Consider the following 21283-nt stretch of genomic DNA (forward strand, 5'->3'; position numbering starts at 1 on the left):
GAACACCCTGTATTGCATTTATGAGAAAACAAAATAGTTCACAATATTTTTTTATTACAATTATTGTTTTTAAACATCTTAATTTACGACCTTCGAAAGGAACACCCCTAATACATGTACGTGTCGTTTCCACTGCATCACACGTACACTTTGTATGATCGTCACACCAAGCCGCTGGCGTTTATTTTATAATTCGAAGAAAAAACTCTTTCGCTTAAAAAAAAAAAAAAAAAAAAAAAAATTATATTGTTTGCGAAGACAAGATAAGACTGTATTTAGCCGGCGCTGAAGAAGGAAGTGTACACTTGGATTTTGTCACAAAACGTTTAATGTGCCCAAAAAATCAGTGCAAGCTATTGGTAGACCAGTCTTTGCAGCGGATGTGCTCAAAGTACGGCGGTATTCGTTAATTCATGACCCCCTCTTAGGCACAAAACAAGCGTACGCTGTCAGCGCCACTTCTTATTTTGGGTATTATATGCATGATTGGATATGCATATGTTCTTACGAGAGTATCTATAGCAATTTAGGTATGTTTGTGTGGAATTTAAAGGTACCCAGCAGGAATTGCATTTTTTAAAATAAAGTACCCAGCTGCTTTTCAAATTTTCAAAATAAAAATCTTACTCTACCTTACTTACTTGGCCATTAATTCGCTCTACCAAACAATTCCTAAAACAATCGGATTTATATTTACATAACCGAATTGAAAATGATTTTGAATCGGATCAAGGGCTGTCACTGCAGCCAGAATGCTCGAAACTCCTCGGAGAAGTCTTTATGCTGTTGCCGCAGCAACAAACATAAAATTAAAACTTATATTTTACAGAGGTAAAGGCATACGTATGAGCAGTTATAATTCAACTAAAAACAAATCAATTTGCAACTTTTACAAATGCAATTTACCATCCAAATATCAAAATAATGTTAAGAAACAGACATTTCCTGGCATCTGGTGAGCAGTGAGAATTTCCCACAAGGCAGTTTGCGCACATAATTTCAAGTGTTTTCATAACTCAACACTGATTTTGTACTTTTCTCAGTCTTCTTCGGTTTGTCCGTTTTCCTTCCTTCGTCTTGCCCGACTTGGTTGGTACCTTGGATTTGGTATTGCTTATTGAAATATAATGAGCTTCATTTGTGTGCCACAAAACAGCTGAGGTTTAGTGCGATTCCGCTATACATACACAATATTTTCTTTTTTCGTCTGTTTTTCAAACCAAACCACTTAAAGAAAAGGTATTAAATTACCGAAACAAAAGCCATGATATTAATAATATTGAAGCAGCCAGGAAATCAAGGCAAACACACATGGAAATATGTTTGTTTGTATGTGGTTGTATAACAGAACAACCGACAAGTGTTGCGCGATCCGCTGAGTGGCGGTCAGGACATTGAATACATATATAATTTTTATATACAGACATATTTGAAAAAAGTGAAATAATGCAATTCAATATCACTCCAAAATTCGAAAAAGAAATGGAGCACTCAATATCAGTTGAAGAAAGTCGAAGTTAGGTCTAGCAATGCAAGACAGCATCTTTTACCAAAATGCATTAACGCACACAGGGATATGAGCGCACATCTCAATATAATATGATTAACATTTTCCGTTTTTATTTTGAATGTGTGACATGGAGGTTCTTACTGTGTACACCTGCTTTAGATGCGTGTAAATCAGCTTAGACGACTTTTGAGGCGCCTAAGTAACTTTTGTTCTTTTTCTACTTTTTAACTCATTCGGTTGACCTGTCAACACTCTCAACATATAATAATACTATTTACTCCTATGTATGTTAGTATAGATATACAAATTTTTACATGTCGTTCTGCCTTCCTGTCAATTTTGATTTGATATTTATATACGACGACGCATTGCTGCAGTTCATGGGGCTTTTGCCTGGCATTATGGCCGTGATCACGTCACGATTTTAATGTAAATGACAAAGCAATTATTCCAGCGGTTTTCCTCTGCTGTGTTGTAGTATTTATTGTTTTTGTTGTTGTGACTGTTGCAGTCGCGCTGTTGCCCAGTTGCATTTTGTATGAGAAGTGTGACAAAATAAAACTGAATAGCAAAAGGAATTACAACATGCCTGCTGCAATCCATGTTTGTACACGAGTAGCTGCAACATGATTGAATTGAGGCATTACATCTGCTTGTATGTACATATACTGACACCATAGATGCACCGCACAATTGTTACTGTTTGTTTATTTTAGTAATGCACTTGCTTGCACGCATGTGTAAGCGCATAAACATATTTTTATATAGCCATAAAGCTGGTTGTACTTTGGGGAAGTTCATGAATTAACACTACTACAGAAGGGGGCTATTATTTGTATTCTAATTTTTCAATGACATTGGTATTTAAGTCTAAATCAAGCTTTTTATATTCTTATCGATATAATTTCCCGTATTTTGATTAGAAACTTAGCTACTAATAAGTTATAATTAAAATAATAAATTTCAATCAAACTCACCTGCATTTGTTCGGGCATCTGGCGTACGAGCCGCCAAAGGTACCGCAACATCTGGCATACTGCTACCAGCGCTAACGCCACCCTTTTCCACCGTAAAATCCGTTGCACTTCTTTCTTGCAAATGGGTAAAATTATTGTGCGCGTATTGTAGTGTACTACGATGATGTTGCTTGTGATTCGCATGTGCAGTTGATGCTGTAAGCGTCGTAGCAGATATATCTGCTGTGGCGGCAGGGTTCGTACCAGACGCCCGCGCTTTGGCCAGATCGAAATTACTGGCGCAACACAATATCAAAAATGTCACATACATTGGGGCACCTATACCACCATGTTTTCTACTTACAGCACAAGGCAGCAACACTAAATTCGACTCCTGACAGCAATTTACTTTACGTTTAGGATGGAGCTCTTTAATAGGTGGGCGTTTCGTATACATTTTTCCGGCACTTTCTTTTTTTCAATTTACACAAAATTTGCCCAACACACTTACCAACACAAATGTTTACACAAAAACATATGTAGTTATGTACGTTTGTTTTTTTCTTTTATTTGTAATTGACCTTTTTCATAAAGTAGCGTGACACTTGCAATTATCTTTCGTCTAGCTCATACATATTCACTTAACAAAAGTTGGGCGAATGGAGCAATTAGTAAGTTTAATTGAATTTATGTTGGCAAATTATGGCTGCAATTAATAATGCGATCAATTGTGACAAAAGCAAACACACACAAATACAGCTTAGTAAAACTACACAAAAACGGTTTCGTAGTAAGCGGATGTTGTCACAAATATATTTTTGTTATATGTGTAGGTGGACTTCACTTGATCGAAATTCGTTAGTCGCTTGATTCATTTGATCAAGTACTTTATTTCAGCGTGACACTTATTTTCTATTCACAGGCTTTTTAATTAAGTCTCGATAACAATAGCACATTTGATATATCGGTTCCATTACAAAGATTGGCATGATGTCAAAATTTATTTGGCATATAAATGTGTCGTATTGCTAAAAATTTACTTGAAATCACAATACCGCACTAGCTAGCAAATGTAAACAAAAGCACCGCGTAAGCGCATAAGATCCGCATCGAATCTGCAAGAAATACAAATCTTTAATTAGTAAGAATTAATCGAATGTAAAGAAGAAAAAAGAAACACCAGTCACGAATTAACTCTGTGCCAATTGTTTAGCCCAATGCGTGGGGTGCATTTCAGTGCTTAAGAAAATTAAGTCCGTAATAAAAAGAGGTAGAAGTACTAACATTTAAACATGTTTAATAAAGCATAATATATCTACTACTTTTTTGAGAACTGTGACTCCTTTTTAAATGATTTTGATTAGCATATTATTTTGAAAATACGATTGTGGGGTTTTTAATAGTCATAAGTTGCTTATTTTATTATTCTACACATATCATTAGCAATTGCGCAACACAATAATTCCACATTTTATATCATTTATTTTACATGCATCGCAAAAAGAAAACAATTTATTTAAAACACTGTTAAGTAGTATACAAACACACTATTTACACACTGAAGTCACATTCTATTTATCAAAACATGTGTGAGCAATATGCGGGTATTACTTAAAAAACATAAATGTGCGCGCTCAATGCACTTATGTACATTTATGCACAACTTAAAATAAGTGAATGCACAAGTATGGTTATTAAGGAGGCCTAGCGTTTACTTATTATATTTTGATTCTTTACATACACGAAAGAAGGTTTTGTAAGCTGTGATTTAATTATTGTTTATAGAGAATTGTAAAAATATTTTACGTGTTAGATTATGCGTACGATTTTATCACTTTAAAATATTATATTGTCAGTTAACACATATTGGGATCCTTGCTCTTAAAGCAGTTTGGTTGCAGTCAATTAGTGTTCAAATTTTTTTTATAATTTTTATTTCTATTCCTTATTACAATTTTTTTTATCAAGCACTTTCATTTATGTAATTGTTTATTTTATTTTTTCTATTGATGCAATTTTTGAGCGTGCGAAGAAGGCAGTGATTGCATCCTGCTGTTAGTATTAATAATTAAGGGAACATTACGACGATTAAATTTTACGTTTATTACACAAAACACTTCCACTTGAACAATCCGAATCATATTGTGCCAATAAAGTTCCAGAATCCATAATTCAAACCACTTTTCAATAAGCTTCTTTACAGTTTATTTTTATTTTCGTACTTCCTTCGTATATACCGTTATGCGGCCACTTTTTCAAGGGCGCCTATTACGTTTTAAACTAAAATTCGAATAAGATTTAATAACTCTCTGATCAACACTTTTTTTACACAATTACCTGAATAGTATTATTTAAGATTCATATGAAGAAATATTATTAAATTCCACTTAATATTTTCGAAAGCGATGTATTTAACGTTCTCGCACATACCAACTTCAATTACGCGCACTACCGTACAAAACAAAATAACCTCACCAATCGAACAACGCAAATCAAACTAGCCAAATGCCGCTACAGCCGATCTTGCAATCGTTGTCGAGACATTTTTTCAGTTTCTTTTACATTGCTTCACAGCCAGTGCTGCCGTCCTAAATTTTCATTTGAGCAGAAATGAAAGTATCTTAAAAGCAAAATAAATGAATAGGGAATAAACATGATAAAACTTTCAACTTAACAACCAAAAATATATATATTTTAATTAAAATATATTTCCCTTGCGCCGAATGTAATTATAAAACGTTTTCAGTAATAATGGCAGTCTCGATTTCACAGCTGTGTTTAGCATCTTTTACCATTCCAAATCTATTACAATAAAAGGCACTTATCGAAAATCAGATAAATCGATAGTTAACTAGAATCGATTTTATTTATTAATTTATGTTAAATTACGAATTTCACAAAATTTAAAATGCAGGAATCTATGTAGTCATTACTCTACCGATTGCCACTTCTTAAACTGCAATTTAGCATAATTTATAAATACCAATGTATGTAGCAATTAAAATCGTAATTATTTATTATTTCATACAAGTATTAAATTTGGGCTTTTCGACATACAAACTCCATAAATATAAACAGATATTTGAAACCGTATATAAGAAAACCATATTTAAAAAGAAAAAAATATTGTAGTATATTAAAATATTTTGAAAAAAATTGCTATATCCAACATGTTTGTTGTGCAACTAACTCCAATAAAGACTATACACATAGTACAAAAATAGATAATATCGGAGATAAAGCTAACTTATCCTCAAATTTATATAAAATTCAGCAAAGCAATTTTTTTTATAATTTGGGGGTGGCTATTAAATTCACACTCCTTAACTTAAAGTTGTTCCCAGAGTCCTTTATGCCTGTGACAGTACAGCATTGTTACCAAATGTCTATTGTAGACATTGGCCACCACTTAAAAGAAATTTCTAAATACTTTAACTACAGCTTGTACCCAATGAGGTACAGGTCTTAAGGTAATTTCATTCTCTGCAGTACTTGAAGAACTAAAGAGTCGGTCAGCTTCGCATTGTAAGCGTTCTGCCAATCCATCGTTTGTGGTAACTAGGCACACTTGTGTTTCAAGATCTCGATTCACAGAACGTTCGCCAAAGTTTGAAGAGCCAATCAGCGTAGCATTAGGAAATGAAGTGCCTGGCAGATAATACCTAAAATATTTTTTTTTTTTATTTCTACACATAACCTTTTTAATTTTTTTTTTCATTTTAGTTTTTACCATAATCCTTTGGCATGATAGGTCCAACCTTCTTTTTCATACTCAAAAAAGTTCACACGATGATTTTGCTTCAGTTGCACAAGGTTTTCGTAAAACTTCTTTGCTATTAATGTGTAGGCCGCTGGTATACCACCAGCTGGACCACTAGCACCTTGAAACCCGTTGGCCTTAAAAAGAAATAAACAGTATTAGTATATAAAAACGACTGTTGAATGGAAATTATACGATGGTCATACATTAGGATGGGCCATTAGAATACTGCACTGAGCCAAACAATTACTAGCCAAGGTATCCATGTATTCCTGAGTTAAATTAAAATAACCGGTGGCAAGTTTTAGGCGGGAACCTTCAATTGGCGATGATAGGAGTTGCTTAGTCACAAGGCTGTCGTGGTGAATACCTATTTGACCCATTTCAACCAGCGGGAATATCCACGTATCAGCACCTAAAATGAAATTAAAAGTATTTTAAATAAAAGTTTTTATGTACAAAAGATATTTCAAAACCTTTCTGTTCCTCCACTATTTTCTGCTGCTGAATGTAGGTATCCTTCATAAAATCAGATATACGCTGTTTTGCGTGCATAATGAATTCTTCTTTTACACCTTCATATGGTAGAATTTTTCCATCTTTATGCAATTCTTCCTGTGCATTTTTATTAACAGCCAAACTAAATTCCTGCACTCTAGCAATAAACTGTGCATAAAAATCTGCAAGTGGTTTATCTTCAATGAGTATATAACGATCTTGACGATTCGTGAAATAATCATTTGACAAATTCGCTCCCGATATAAGAACAGCGTCATCGAAGAGATAAACTTTCATGTGTTGCAGCCCGAGTAACTCATTCCAACGTGGTGGAGCTAATCTTTTCGTCATACCACGTAAATCTGGTGTATGATAAAGTGATAATCTCATCTGGTCGCCAAAATCTCGTAAAAGCGGCAAAAGCATCGTTTTGGAGTTGACTTCCCCACGGGTACCGCGCGTAAAGTCCAATAGTACATTGACATGCAGTGAGGATTGTTGTTGTAAGCTGCTACGTAATGTTTGTACGAAAGCGTTTTCCAATTGACCTGTACCCAGATATAGACTGGCTAGTACAATACGCTCTCGAGCTGCCGCACTACGTTGCACGAGCGTTTCATAGAAGTGATGCGGCTCATGAATTATTTGAATTTGTTCACCGCGGAGCGGAAAACATGGTGCTGCATTGTGTAGCCATGTTAAGCTATCGAGATTACGATAACCGCCAAAACTGTTATGTATCTTCTGAGGCGTTTGCTGCAAGCAGCTAATTAAATCGGTAGGTGAGCTGATTTCTTCAGCAAATTGCGTGAAAAAACGTCGTAAGTGCCACATTATTAACTAAAATATGTATTTTTAATATTTTATTTTACTTTAAATAAATAAATAAATACGACGAGCCACAAATGTAATGTTCAAAACCAAAATCAAACACAATCCTTACTGATATCAGTTCTGAACAGTTAAATTTCTAATTTTACATGACTTTGTGCAGCTTATTAAAATATATTTTCAGGATGTCATTAATTATAAATTATTTTTGATAGTATTTTCAAAAGCTTATTTGCTACTAAGCATTGTATTTGGGAATTGCACGTTTCAATTGCATTAATCAGCTGACTGCATACACTAACCCAAATACACCCAGTTGCCAACGTTACCAAATAAAAAAAGAAAACAGTAAACAATAGTTCGATTTCGAGGAATAGAAGTATTTATTCTCTTAATAAACAGTATGGCAGCACATTCTTGTTCGGGTTATCGTTCCGGTTGCCATTATAATTCGAATAAAACAAATTTCTTACAAGAATTTTGGAAACAAATGTGAACGAGCTCCTACAAAAGCATTTAAGCTCGAACTTTTCTCGAATATATGTTGGACTTGATGCCATATTTTGTGATTGAATTGAAATTATATTAATTTCGTAGAATATTGCAATATTATTCAAAGTATAATAAATAGCTTATAACAGTATAACACATCCAAATAGCAAATAGTGGCATCTCTATTAGCGCGCATCATTTTATAAATTTGAAAAATACCGAAACAGTGCAAATTCCTATACGAAACACTGAAACACTAAAAAGTTATTGTTTGGAAAATCTATCTGTTTTAATTCATAGAATGAGTCGTTTCAATGAAAATGCTCTGGAAGAATTGGAGTATCGACGCTGCACTTGGTGGAGTAGTTTTTTAGAAGTGCGTATATCATTTACCATCTTGTACAAAAATATATGAGATTTTGTTGTTGTAGAATATAGCTGAACGTGACGATGGAAAAGTTTACGATGTGAATTCACTTGATAAAGAATTTGACGACGATTCCTCAAACGATGATGCAGATGAAGCAGAGGAAGTGGAAGATCTTGAGGATATCGAATATCACCAACTAATGAATCAGTCAACAGAGCAAGAAAAGACTACTTTTATAATGGAATCGGAGGAAATTCAAGATATTTTAAATTCAACACGTCCCATATTAAAAGAGCATGAGTTAAAATTAAAGAAAACAGGCCTGGAAAAAGTTATGAATACATTTGATTCTGTACGTATTGAAAAAGAAATCGGTAGATGGATGCGCCGACAGCATAGTACACATATTTCTAAAACTAAGATACAATCAAGTTCTGATGCTGATTCATCATTGTCTTGTGAAGATGATCGCTATATACGATCTGTACAGAAGTGCCATCACATGCGAAAACCTAAATATAAGCAGTGTTTCAAAAAATGTAAAAATTATCAAACATCTTGCTGCACACATGGAATTTTTGTTGAACCAAAACCGCACAAGCTACATAATTGCAATTGTTGCAGATATCAATTAAATTCAATTAAAACTCCAAAATATTGGAAAATGACAAGTACTGAAGAACCAGAAATTATTGACAAACAACACGGAAAGTTAACTGTTTTTTCTGAAAACCAAAATAAAAAGCATCATTGTACACGACAGGACAGTTCTAGTTCGGATTCCGATTGTAATTTCCAAAGGAGATGTTTTTTGAAGCGGGATATGACATCAGTGAGAGAATCCCAAAACAGATTTCTCACCGTGGCTACGGCGGAAGAACCTTTACTACAAAAAGAGAAAAGGTAAGATTTATTTTAAAAATATATAATAAATATTTTCATAATAATATATTTTTATAATTAGAAATAGATTTACATCCATGGTAGAAAATGTGTACGAAACACCAACAAAATCTAAAGCCGTAAAAAGTAGTATTCCCAATACAGCACCATCTAAGATCACTACAAAACGCACAGCTGCCCAGAAGGCATTATCACTGCTAACTACAAATAAAATAAAAAATGCGAAACCAATCAAATCAAAACGTGTCGATAAAACACAAAAAAATGAAAATAGTTCCTCAGAATATAACACAACATTTGAAAACGATATTAAAAAAGCTAAAGCACTATCTTTAAAAACCCTCAAAGAAAACAACGACAAATGCATCTCGTCCAAATCGCCACCATGTACTTCGTCGGAAAGCACAAATAGCAGCTTATTTAAGTTAGCTGGAAGTTCTCGAAATAAGGAAGTAAAAGAATCTGCGTCAACTGCAAAAACAACAAAGAAAGCGGAGAGAAAAAATAAAACTCAGTCCAAATCAATGACGAAGCAAAGTTGTTTGAAAAAATTCGATGGAAAACCCGATGAAGAGAAAGAGAACACTTTTCTTGCGCATTCGGAAAATATTTGCAATTCAACTGCGCTTAATACTGCTGCTGCGCGTAAGCAACTACCAAGCCGTGTACCAGTTGTAGAAGAAAATATAGAGTGCTCGCCTACTGCAACGCCTTGCATAGAAAATAAACAGCATACGTTGCGCAAGAAAGCCACTAGCCATCTGTCACCTATTGAAGAGAGTTCTTCAGAAGCAACTCCTAAGATGAAGACACAATTTAAAAATGCGTTCAGTTCAACAGTAATTCCTGGTGCTGCAACTGCTAAAGAGTTAATCGTATTATCTCCTCCTGTAGAAGAACGTGTTACATGTACACCTACCAAAGCAACTTCTAAAATAGGGGTGCGTCATGCTGTTACCGAACCACGTCGTAAACAAAGGCGGTTCATGAAGAATAATAAAACAATGGACTATCGTTCCAACATTTCGAATACTACACTTGAAAGCGCTGTGAAAGCAAATCGAATAATGCTATATACTCCGCAACGTAAGGCGCGTTCAATGGATGGCGATTTCCAAGTAACTAAAGAACTTATGAGCAGTGTTGTTGGAGAAAAGCATGCACGCAGATTTTTTAAGTACCATATTGGGCGTCTGACATTTCCAAAAACTTCCACTATATATTATTGTCCACCCGAGACCGAGCTCTCGAGTTCAGAAAGCGATGAAGATCCACTGCAAAAGGCTGGCCGTTGCGGTGAACTGCATGAATCTGAACAACAGGACGACAGCACTACATTGTAAATTCATAAATTCATTTTACCACATGTTATATTAACCTTAATTTAGTCTTTTAAATAAACTATGTGTATTGAATTGAATGGTTCGTAAAAAATGTGTTAAGTGTTTTATTTCTTCATACAAAGACATATTAAGAATATTGAATATTGAGTTCGACAAACGCTACAAAAAACCAACCAATTTGACTATCGAAAGTGCATTCGATACAAACTTTCGGGTTATCTTGGACAAATATGTTTGTATCATCTAAAACTAGTCGCGATAGCTAAAGAAAGATAAGACGAGTAGAATTCAGAGTGATTGTCTGTACGTTCGTCTGCCCGTGCAAGCGATACTTGAGTGAACATTGAGATGTGAAATTTTATACGGTCCTATAACTAAGCACAAAATTAAGATACAACACTGTAATTTGATGCAGGGGATTCATAGTAGCTAGAAGCAACGGAAAAGACGAAATTTTTAAAAAAGTTGACATGGCCCGGCACCTAATGGATTTGAGTATTTATATTTTACAAACCATTATAACATTTCCGCCTCAGGACTAGTTTTTTTGTTACCTCCTTATGCTAACTTTTTACCGAATATATCGTTCAATGCAGAATGTATATAATTAGAATTCGAAGAGAATCCTTTACTAGTAATGATATGTCTGTACGTCAAAAATGAATGAAATCGGGTAAATTCTTTCCTTAGCCCCCACATTCCTTTACACCTCATATATCAAATATCAAGATTTTCTAACATCCGATTGACTTTACTGGTGATGGTATCTTAATGAAACTCAGAGAATATTTTTCTCTGTTAATAGTATGCAGTAATGCCAAAAATAGATAAAATCGGATTTTTATGGGTGATTTTTATGTAATTTTGCTGATAGAAAGTAAAATATAGCAAAAAAAGCTAAGTGAGTCTATGAGCTATAATATATGTATGTATGTTAGTTAGTAGCTTACGAATTTTATAGTAATTAATTCACGATTTCGTTGAACAATGAAGGTATATTTCCGAATTTGAAATTTGCAAATTGCGAGAATACAAAATGTTCGGTTACATACGAACTTAGCCCTTCCTTTCTTAACGATCTTATTTTAAAGTGGGTGCGGTAGTCTCTCTTGCTTATCTAAAAGGTAAATATTTTTTTTTTATTTGATGCAGAATTAAACGATGCACCTACAGCCACAACAACTTCAAGACAATATTGGGGAGCAACATTACGCTGTTCATTCTGCTGTTGTTATTGAGTTCTTACTTACATATGTATATTTTAATAGAAAACATAAGAGTTTAGCTCTCAGCATATCTTCTAAAATAACGACTCACCTCTTCATAGCGTGGTCGAAATACACACCCATAAAGCTTTTCGCGGTCTCATCTTCATATTTAAAGAAATGTGACAATTTTCCCACGACTTGCTTGCAGCTACACCTGTTGAAGGTTAACAAAAAAATTGTTATGTTTATGACAACGATTATTTATGGTTATGCTGAGTATATGAGGCTTTCTAACCTGCAGTCCATTTAAGCTTAAGTTTTACCACTTAAAGCACAATACCTTAATGGATAGTTAATTGCCACGAAACAAATTTCAACTATTTTTTAGCAGTAAACAAATAATCAGCTGTTTTTATGACTACCGGTTTGTTGTTATTTAGCGTTCGCGTACTTTTGCAAACATTGCACTCTTTGAGAGAGAATGCACAATAACCAGAATGCACTCTGGGAATATTATGCTGGAATAGTACGTGAAATTACTCAAGAAACAATTGTATTATTTTCTATAACTATGAAGTTGTGTTTACATACATGTACATATGTACTTATGTGTGCATGAATCTCTGTTTTACTCAAACCGAGTCATCGAAAATTGGACTCAACGGATGGACCATCTGAGACGTAGCCGCGGCCAACATTTGAAAGAGATAATCTTCAAAAAATAAATGCCAAAGAATGTTCTTTCGAATGATAATAAACATTCCCCATTAAATTTGAAGTTTCTGTGTTTTTTCTTTAAAAAAGTAGGGAACCTCGAAATGGATCGCTCTTTATTAAGGAAGTGCCTATTATTTCAGGTGGAGAAATACCACACAGTGTAGTACACAAATAATCAACGCAAAATTAAATTTTTAAATTTTTTTATTATTATTTGCAAGTTTATTTTCCTTTAATTCAAATGATTTGTTGAAAATAAAATAAAAAACAACACGTACATAATAATAGTAATAATAATAATAATATAATATAATATTATTCAATGGATAATAAAAAGTATTTACTCAGCTCGAACATTTATGTAAATCATTATCTTAAAAAACAATTACTCTCATTATAAATAAGCAATGAAATAGGACATACGTTACGTAACATTTATAATTATTACGTTTAATTTCACAAAGCAGCAAATTTTTTACTTTATTTTTATTTTTAATTTTCTTTTTGGGAACAACAAAATGTATTCGCTATCCAAAAATGGCAATATCTCGTTATTATTTTTTTTAATATATATTTTTTATGATTTAATTCGTCTAATTAATGAATTGTCCGAATTTTATTTACATAGACTTTTTGAAGATTCCAGTTAACTTAATAAATAGATATGTATGCTTTAATAGAAATAATTTCCAAAGGCAACACAAAAGCGCGATGAAAATACAAAACAAAAAACAGAAATTGTAGAAATGAGATTTCTTTTTTGAAATTTGAATTTGTGCTACAAACTTCGTCGAACTCATTCGCTTCTACCAGCGGCTGATAATGTGTTTTGGCTATGTATTTATGTTGGGTAAATGATAAATTTCTTTTCGACTTTACTGCTACATACAATACATACATATATGCGCGCTAACGCTGCATGTTGTTGTTGTTTTTGTTCTTCACTTTTACTTGTGCGTCTGCTTTATGTTTCTATTAAAAAAATCATAATAATAATAATGATAATTGCACCGTTCGTAAGGCACTTTTACACTTTGATCATCTAGCCTAGACATCGATTTGGAATGGGGAGCCGGGAATATGTTCTTCGCCCCATTTGACTATTAGTATATATTGACCGCGATCGCGCACCATATAGTTCACGTTGAAATTGTTGCGGCCGGTGTGTTTGACATTGAATTCCTCGCATGGACCTTTCGGACCGTACATGCCCACGAAGAGCATGTTGTTGCCGGCATCTGTGGCATTCACCGTGAAGTTGTTCTGTTTGCCCATGTAAGCCTTCTTCAAGCCCATGCCCTTGGATGTGATTTTGGAGGCGTCCGATTTGAAGGTGGGCATATGTACGCCAACGTTCTTGCCGCCCTTGGCCAGCTTCTGTACCGTCTCAACGGACACGGTGGATGTTTCCTGTGCGCCCTCATCGGCCAGTTTGTCGCCTAAAAAATGCAAGTGGAAATGTGTAAAAAAAATTGTAAACTCGAGAGTTGGTATTGTCATTTCGACTTGATAGTTGGTGACTCACCGATGCAGTTCACCTTGAACGGTGAGCCTACAATATGCATGTGATTGTATTTGATTGAAATGTAGTGATCGCCCGGCAAGAGTGGTGTGTAGCGCACTTTGTAGCCCTCCTCCACTTCGGTACAGTCCATGGCAACCTTTGAGGGGCCGTCAATCGAAACGGTTAGCGTGCCGACACCGGCATTGCAGGTGTTTATAATAAAGTCGGCCTTGTGGCCAGTCTTTACTTCATCCAAACCGGCGCCAGTGGCGTGTACGGCAGCTGGATCGGCCACATCCTTGCCAACCTTGATTCTGAATGGTGAACCGGGTATGTGTACGCCGTTGAATTTGACATGTATGGCATGAATGCCATTCTCACGTGGATAGAAACGTACCGAATACATTTCGCTGTCGATGCTTTGGATGAAGCAATCGTCGTCGGTGCCAGATGGTGCAACGATCTTGGCGTCGAGTGTGCCCTTGGCGCCGTTCTTGCGCACCATGAATTGATAGGGGGCATCGGCTTGGATGTTGCCTGTTTAGATTAAAAGTGCGTGAAAGTTAAATATTTTGTTAAAAGTTTTTAGTTTTGTTGTTGTATGCTCACCTTGTGGGAACTGTTGCACTTCCAATTTGTGCGCATCACCGGCGTCGGGGGAAATGTATACTTTGAATGGTGAGTCAGGTATGTGGCGATCATTGAATTTCAAGCCGATACGATATTCACCAGGTTCGGTAACCTTATAGGAGACATCGCATGAACCATCTTTGCGATCTTTAAAGTCGATTTCAGCTTTGCTGGGACCCTCTACGGAGATGGCCAATGAACCGCCACCAGCTTCACGTGTCCATACATTGAATTCCGCTGATTCACCAACGATACCGCGTTCCAAGCCCGAACCGCCGGCCTTAACCAAATGGCTGCCAGAGTCGCGTAAAGGACCCACTGTAAACTGGAAGGGTGAGCCGGGGATGTGCATGTCCTTGTAGCGCACGGAAACGGTGTGTACGCCCAACTCTTTCGGTATGAAATGCACTGAGTAGAGACCATCTTCAACTTCTTGAATCTCGGCATCTTCAGTCACATTGCTTGGCGAAGTTACACAGGCCATAAGATCGAACGATGTGATGCCGGGCATCTTAAAAGTCAACTTGCATTTGCTGCCGATTTCGGTCACCGGTACAGCATCGCGTTCACGTTGGATCTTCTCACGTTTGCGATTGCTACCCTCACCAGTGACCTTTACAGTGAATGGTGAGCCTTCGACGTGATGATCGGCGAATTTCAAATTCACAATATAGTAGCCTGGCTCCGTGGGCATGTATGAAATATTTAGTGTACCATCATCTTTATCGGTACATTGGATTTCCGCTTTGCTAGGGCCTTCAATTGATACGGACAGACCACCATAACCGGCATTGCGTGTGTCCACGGCGAAAACATTCTCAGTGTGTGTTTTACCCTCCGTTAAACCAGTACCGGAAACCTTAACTTTCTTTGCATCGCCCACCTCGCGTTCGCAAACATCGACCTTGAATGGCGAGTTGGCAATATGTGTGCCCATGCGCTTCACCGACACCATATGCACACCGATCTCACGTGGTGTAAACGAGATGCCAATGTTACCGGTAGGCATGCGCTTAAGGAAACACGGTTCCTCCAAACCACTTGGCGCTTGTATGGAAGCGTTTAATGCGCGCAAATCATCATCGGTAATCTCACCGGGCATGGTGACCTCCGAGCAGGAACCAACCGAGATTTGATTACGTTTGCGACCCTCACCGGTGATTTTGGCAAAGTACGGCGAACCCTTGATATGTTTGTCACCGAAACGTACGGAGATTTGATATTCACCAGGGGCAGTGGGCAGATATTGCACCGACACCGTACCGTCTTTGTTGTCATGGTAGTTGATCTGCGTTGGAGGAAATGATTATGTTGTTAATAATTATTATATGTTTGTGGTTTGCTACAAATAACGGTTAAGTTAGATTTGTTGTTGCGTATACTTACATCAGCCTTGCTGGGGCCCTCTACTGCCATGGTGAGTCCACCAGCGCTGGCGCCCTTAGTTGAAATGGTAAAGTTAGCGGGCTCACCGGTAACACCATGGGTCAGACCTGGTCCGTAGGCAGTCACATAACCAGATGTAATGGAATCAACGTGGAATTTGAAAGGTGAACCTGGAAATATATTGATTGTGAGAAATTAGTTTCGGACAAAGTCGTAAAAGTAGAAGTAAAGGTAACGCTTAATAAACCAACGTAAAATAACTTATGATATTTATGGGATTTTATGAGCTCTATATTCAGAACTGTTCGCAGCAACTTGGACTGACATATGGAACGACTTGGCGCATTTTACATCAAGAACTTAAATTGAAAGCTTACAAAATAGAGCTTATACAAGAACTAAGGGCTCTTGAAAAGTTCCAAGAAGAGCAACCTCAAGAGATTCAAGAGCTACCATTTCATTCACTAAAAACAACGGTTTGGTGGCCGGTGGAGTCATCGGTCCATTATTCTCTAACCGTAGATTGAAATTGCTTGAAATTGAAGCTCGCGTTCTCGGCGCCACTTCCCACACATCGCACCAATCAATGGAACCAATCAATCGAACACTTCGTTGAGCAGATAATTTCACGTTTTGGACCGGTCGATTGGCCACAAATATCGTGTGCTATCACACCGTTAGACTTTTTCCTGTGAGGATAAGTAAAATCTAAAGTCTATGCGGACAATTCCGCTATGATTTCGGTCTAGAAACAAAAAAGCACGCGTATCATTCACCAGTTACCAGTCGAAATGCTCGAAAGCGTAATCGGAAATTGCACTCAACGGATGGACCATCTAAGACGTAGCCGCGACCAACAGTTGAAAGAGATAATCTTCGAAAAATAAATGCCAAACAATGTTTTTTTTTCGAATGATAATAAACATTCACCATTAAATTTGAAGATTCTGTATTTTTTCTTAAAAAAAAAAGGGTTCCCTAGGCCGAAATGGATCATAACATACAAATAAATATGGTAGTTGTAATTACCTTGTACGGGCTCGCCATTATATTTCACGACCAGCTCGTGTGTGCCCTCCTCCTTGGGTTCATATTTGATTGACACTGTACCATCACGATTGTCTTGAATGACAGGCTTGTCAACTTTACCGCTGGGCATTTTGACTTCGGCTGTAAAAAATAGAATTAAAAAATAAATTATAATTATTTAAATTGAAAATTTTTTTGAGATTGTAAAATAAAATTATTTTTAAGTATACATTTTAAATTCTTATGCAACGAAAATTAATATTAATAATTAATATTTAAGTTCTTTTTTTTAGAATAAATTTCAATAAATAAGAATTTCATAAATTTTTTAGGCATATGAGTGCGAAATATATTAAATATTGCTTTTTCTTGCATATTTTATCAGCTCTAATACCATTTAATTAATGTCCGTTTTTATTGCTATGTTTTCTTCTGCAAATGTTTGCTTATTAAAAAATGCCATGAAAAATGGCGACGCAATTAATTGAACGATGATTCAATCTTAAAATATTTTTAGGAAAAACAACATTTCGGTTTTTGAATTTTGCATTTTACGCTTGTTGTTGTTTTGACGCGGTCAGTGAAAGCTCGGCAATGGCACCACCTTCATTTGTACAGTTATTTTTATGCATTTTATATTTATTTATTTTTTTTGGTTATAAATAACTGTATGCTTATACATACCAGCCAAATGTCAAAGCAGCAAAATATTTTATTTGATTGCATACCAAATAAATATGGTTGTATGTGTTTATACATATGTATGTATGTAAAAATCTCCACACATATGTGTAGGTGTTGCTATATAATTTGTCGTTTATTTATGATTAGTTTATCCAAGCAAAGACATTTGGCATTCTTTATAGGGAAATCGGTTGGCTATTTGCATATTTGCGTTGCTGTCCATAAGGTGATTACAGTGGCGACCAAAAAAGTTCGCATTTGGAGAGGTGGTAAACATTAAAGCAAAATTAATTTCTAAATTATTCACTTAATATTGATCAGTGTCAAAGTTGATAATTAAAAGATGCAAATCCATTAATATATTTGGATTATTATTACAAAGGAGTGCCATAGTAGCCTTTTTTCAAAGGATTCTGGGAGTTTTGAAATAGTTACAAGCACAGTCATTGAGATAAGATTTCATTCAATCCATATTTCACAGATTTGATATTAGAAGCAAAGAGCTTAAGTCAAAAACCTTATCCCTCTGGCATTAGAAGCAGAGATCTTAATTCAAGAACCATATCTCTCTGGAACCTTGCTAACAGGTTTGCCTGTGGTCACAGAACATTAACATGCAAGCTTTCCCAGAATATTTTCTAACTTTTCCCCTTATTTTTATTAAAGGTCTTAAATTACATATAATCATTTAATAATATTAGGAACCATCTCCTAAAGGCTTTTGGATTTTGAGAAGCAATATTTGCATTTCCAAAAGCTATTCGAAGATTTCGGCAGGGCTTGTAATGAAAAGTAAAACCCAACGCCACTTCAAAAAATGTTCAAAATATTCTGCTTTATTTTTTTATCGTCATTTTGGATTAAATGATTCCGTAGGATTGGTAAAAACTTCGAAACATGTTTCTAAAATTCGCTGATCAAACAGAAGATATGCCAAGTTAAGAATGTTTTAAGTAATGCCTCGATTAATTGTTATAGCATTTATTAGATCAAAGATTTGTATTAGTTTTAATGAAGCTGCACGAATCAACTATTTTTTGAAACTCTCCAAATTTTTGTGGGTTATTTAACAGACTCTAATTCTGATCACAAACTGTAGGTTGTGTAGGATTTAAATCTGGGCTCCCGGCAGCCAAAAATCTGTAGCTATGAGACCAGGAATATTGTTTTTTGGTCACTGTTGGCTGGTTTTATTTTGTATGAGGGAGCAGCATATTGCAGGAATGCTGTCCATTGAGTAGAATATTGCTTATCCCCATAAACATGTCTTCTGAAACATCCTCTTGGAATAAATTTGGCCTAGTTGCAATTACTTTTTCACAGAATTGAAGAAGTTCAATGCCTTGTCACATGAAAAAGTTTTTTGATCGCTCAGTTTGATAAATCGACTATATACATACATTTTATAGGGTTTTCGAGGTTTCCATATGCGTATTCCGTATTTCGTGCCAAACTTAATATACCTTGTTCAGGGTGTACAAATAATGAAAAAAGTCCTATGTAATATAATTATAATATTAGTCTTGCCATAAATTCTGTTACAGAGTTAACTGTATGCATTGCAAACTTTGTAACAGAATTTATGGCAAACTCGGCTATAACCGCGTAAACGGTGTCTACGCCAATAAAGAAGAAAAAAAGTGTTGCCACCTATTGCAATATTACAAAATTTGTGTAAATTGTAAGACGCCACTGAAAGTCTCCCGCTGGCTACTACTTCAACGGTTGAAGCAGAATATATTTTTGAATAAATTTAACTTTTAGAAAAAGGACATCGGGAACTGGGTCTGCTGGTATCACATATGTGAATATATATTATGTATGTATAATATACTATTATTTGATACGGAAAATTAAAAAAAACATGTCAAGTGTTCGCTATGCATATTTCGGTTGAATGAAAGCCATTAAACAGCAACAATGTCGTTTAGCTCATACTAAATTATTTTATGCATTACAAACCGCCATAAACCGTTACGAAATGAATGGCTTTGGCATTGTGCTGGCATAAAGTAATTTCATTGTAATAAATAATTTGGGCATTTAACAAATCAGCGCTTCAGCTGCACAACACAACAGGCACGCCACAATAATAAAAAAAACAACAACACAGAGTACTGCGATCCTTTGCAATTACCATTAAAAAATAATTACTCGAAAGATGGCACAAATAAATAGATATACATACACACATACATACATTTGTAGATTAATACATACACATATACATACATACGTACATATACATATACATACATGCATACACATTTGCATTGCAAAATGCGACAAGTGAACTGTAAAACAGCTCGAGCCACAGCCAACCGCCGCAGTGTAGCTCATTTCAAAGGCGGTCGGCCAATAAATAAGAAAGCAAATATGCGACACATATAAAAAATAACAACAACAAACGTTAAACAGCGCAGATAGTTGCATGAGCGAAAAATCAGCAAAATTCTAAGATTGCAATTTAATGTTGCGTTGTGCTGTGCGGTGCTCTGCTGTGCGTCGGAGTCGCAATCGACATGCAGGCGCAACATGCAAGAGTACGCAGATACATCTGCACGTATGTATGTATGTATGCCCATATGTATGCCTTTATTTGCGGTAGCATAGACCACCAGTGTTTTCTAAAAAGCAGTGAAAAAAGAAAAATAATGTGAAAGCAGAAAATCGGCAACACACACACACAGCATTTGGTATGAAAATCATCATTACGTATACGCATCGTTGCACCATACCGAATGCAACGGCATACAAATCCCACACTTCACTTGCTGTGACACCCGAAATTCTTGTAATTTATTTGCAAATGCAGCAGTGAAGCGCGAAATTTGAAGGAATCGGATAAAATTGTGATTTCGGCGCAAGGCGACAATCGCGATACGACCGCGAGGCGCTCAACCAACAATTTGTTGTTGCTACTTTGTTTTGTGTTTTTGAAGTTTATTCTCGTTGTTGTTTTTCATTAGCGCTTATTTGGCTGCTTGTTGTTATTGTTGCACAGTTTTTTTCACGTTCGTAAATTACAACAAATTAAATACAAGCGAAATCGTGAATGCAACGATTCATTAAGAATATTAGAGGCGAACTTGCGTAGTGCGGACTCGGCCACATATCGCCTCGGCGGCAAATCGGCGGCCTGCGCCGAACGTAAATTATGTTTTGTAACTTCAAAAGGTGTGCGTTCTTTTTCATGTAAAGGCATTAAATATGCGTTTGGCTCGATATTTATGCCCGCCATATATTGGCTACTTGGCGCAAAGCGCATAAAATACTTTAGCGGTGGCATAAATCGCCGAGCGTTATGTATGCACATATGTACGTATGTATGTATGTACTAATGTGGCTGTTTTCGCATTTGTTTTGCGGCTTTTGAGTGTCATAAATTGCAGCGATCAAACGTCGCTTGCTTACTTCATTACACGACATAAAACATATGCTCCACAGCGGACGCACACAGGC

At 35.8% G+C, this 21283-nt stretch overlaps 4 protein-coding genes across 13 annotated transcripts in view; 1 reads left to right on the top strand and 3 right to left on the bottom strand.

Annotated features, from left to right (window-relative positions):
- The window catches only part of LOC105231865 (uncharacterized), a 99199-nt gene extending 94219 nt beyond the window's left edge, over positions 1–4980 (bottom strand). Inside the window, exons 1-2 of the mRNA XM_011213354.4 lie at positions 4804–4980; positions 2488–3581 (exon numbers count right to left, since the gene is read on the bottom strand). Of these exons, the coding sequence (XP_011211656.2) occupies positions 2488–2923 (436 nt within the window). The 5' untranslated portion in view covers positions 2924–3581; positions 4804–4980. The remainder of the gene's footprint in view (positions 1–2487; positions 3582–4803) is intronic.
- A 478-nt stretch (positions 4981–5458) lies between these two features.
- LOC105231866 (CDP-diacylglycerol--glycerol-3-phosphate 3-phosphatidyltransferase, mitochondrial) lies at positions 5459–12304 on the bottom strand. 3 transcript variants are annotated; one of them, XM_029552657.2, is made up of 6 exons: positions 12167–12304; positions 12009–12085; positions 6703–7564; positions 6433–6641; positions 6197–6363; positions 5459–6128 (listed from the first exon to the last, which is right to left on the bottom strand). In XM_029552657.2, exons 2-6 carry the CDS (start codon positions 12036–12038, stop codon positions 5876–5878), a joined length of 1521 nt encoding a protein of 506 aa, XP_029408517.2. In that variant the 5' UTR covers positions 12039–12085; positions 12167–12304; the 3' UTR covers positions 5459–5875. The 3 variants fall into 3 exon arrangements, with proteins under 3 accessions (XP_029408517.2, XP_029408518.2, XP_011211657.2); XM_029552658.2 differs by having other exon boundaries at positions 11981–12085; positions 12167–12181; XM_011213355.4 differs by lacking the exons at positions 12009–12085; positions 12167–12304 and adding an exon at positions 7668–7845.
- On the top strand, positions 8132–11925 carry LOC105231867 (uncharacterized). Its single transcript, XM_011213358.4, has 3 exons — positions 8132–8423; positions 8479–9320; positions 9382–11925. Exons 1-3 carry the CDS (start codon positions 8349–8351, stop codon positions 10661–10663), a joined length of 2199 nt encoding a protein of 732 aa, XP_011211660.2. The 5' UTR covers positions 8132–8348; the 3' UTR covers positions 10664–11925.
- A 470-nt stretch (positions 12305–12774) lies between the features above and the next one.
- LOC105231939 (filamin-A) overlaps positions 12775–21283 on the bottom strand; it is a 109320-nt gene continuing 100811 nt past the window's right edge. For all 8 annotated transcript variants that reach the window (XM_049449644.1, XM_049449645.1, XM_049449646.1 and 5 more), the window contains 5 exons: positions 17138–17278; positions 16109–16278; positions 14702–16010; positions 14114–14629; positions 12775–14027 (listed from right to left, as the gene is read on the bottom strand). In XM_049449644.1, the coding sequence (XP_049305601.1) occupies positions 13636–14027; positions 14114–14629; positions 14702–16010; positions 16109–16278; positions 17138–17278 (2528 nt within the window). In that variant the 3' untranslated portion in view covers positions 12775–13635. The remainder of the gene's footprint in view (positions 14028–14113; positions 14630–14701; positions 16011–16108; positions 16279–17137; positions 17279–21283) is intronic.

The sequence above is a fragment of the Bactrocera dorsalis genome, chromosome 2, assembly GCF_023373825.1.
Source record: "Bactrocera dorsalis isolate Fly_Bdor chromosome 2, ASM2337382v1, whole genome shotgun sequence".
NCBI lineage: Eukaryota > Metazoa > Arthropoda > Insecta > Diptera > Tephritidae > Bactrocera > Bactrocera dorsalis.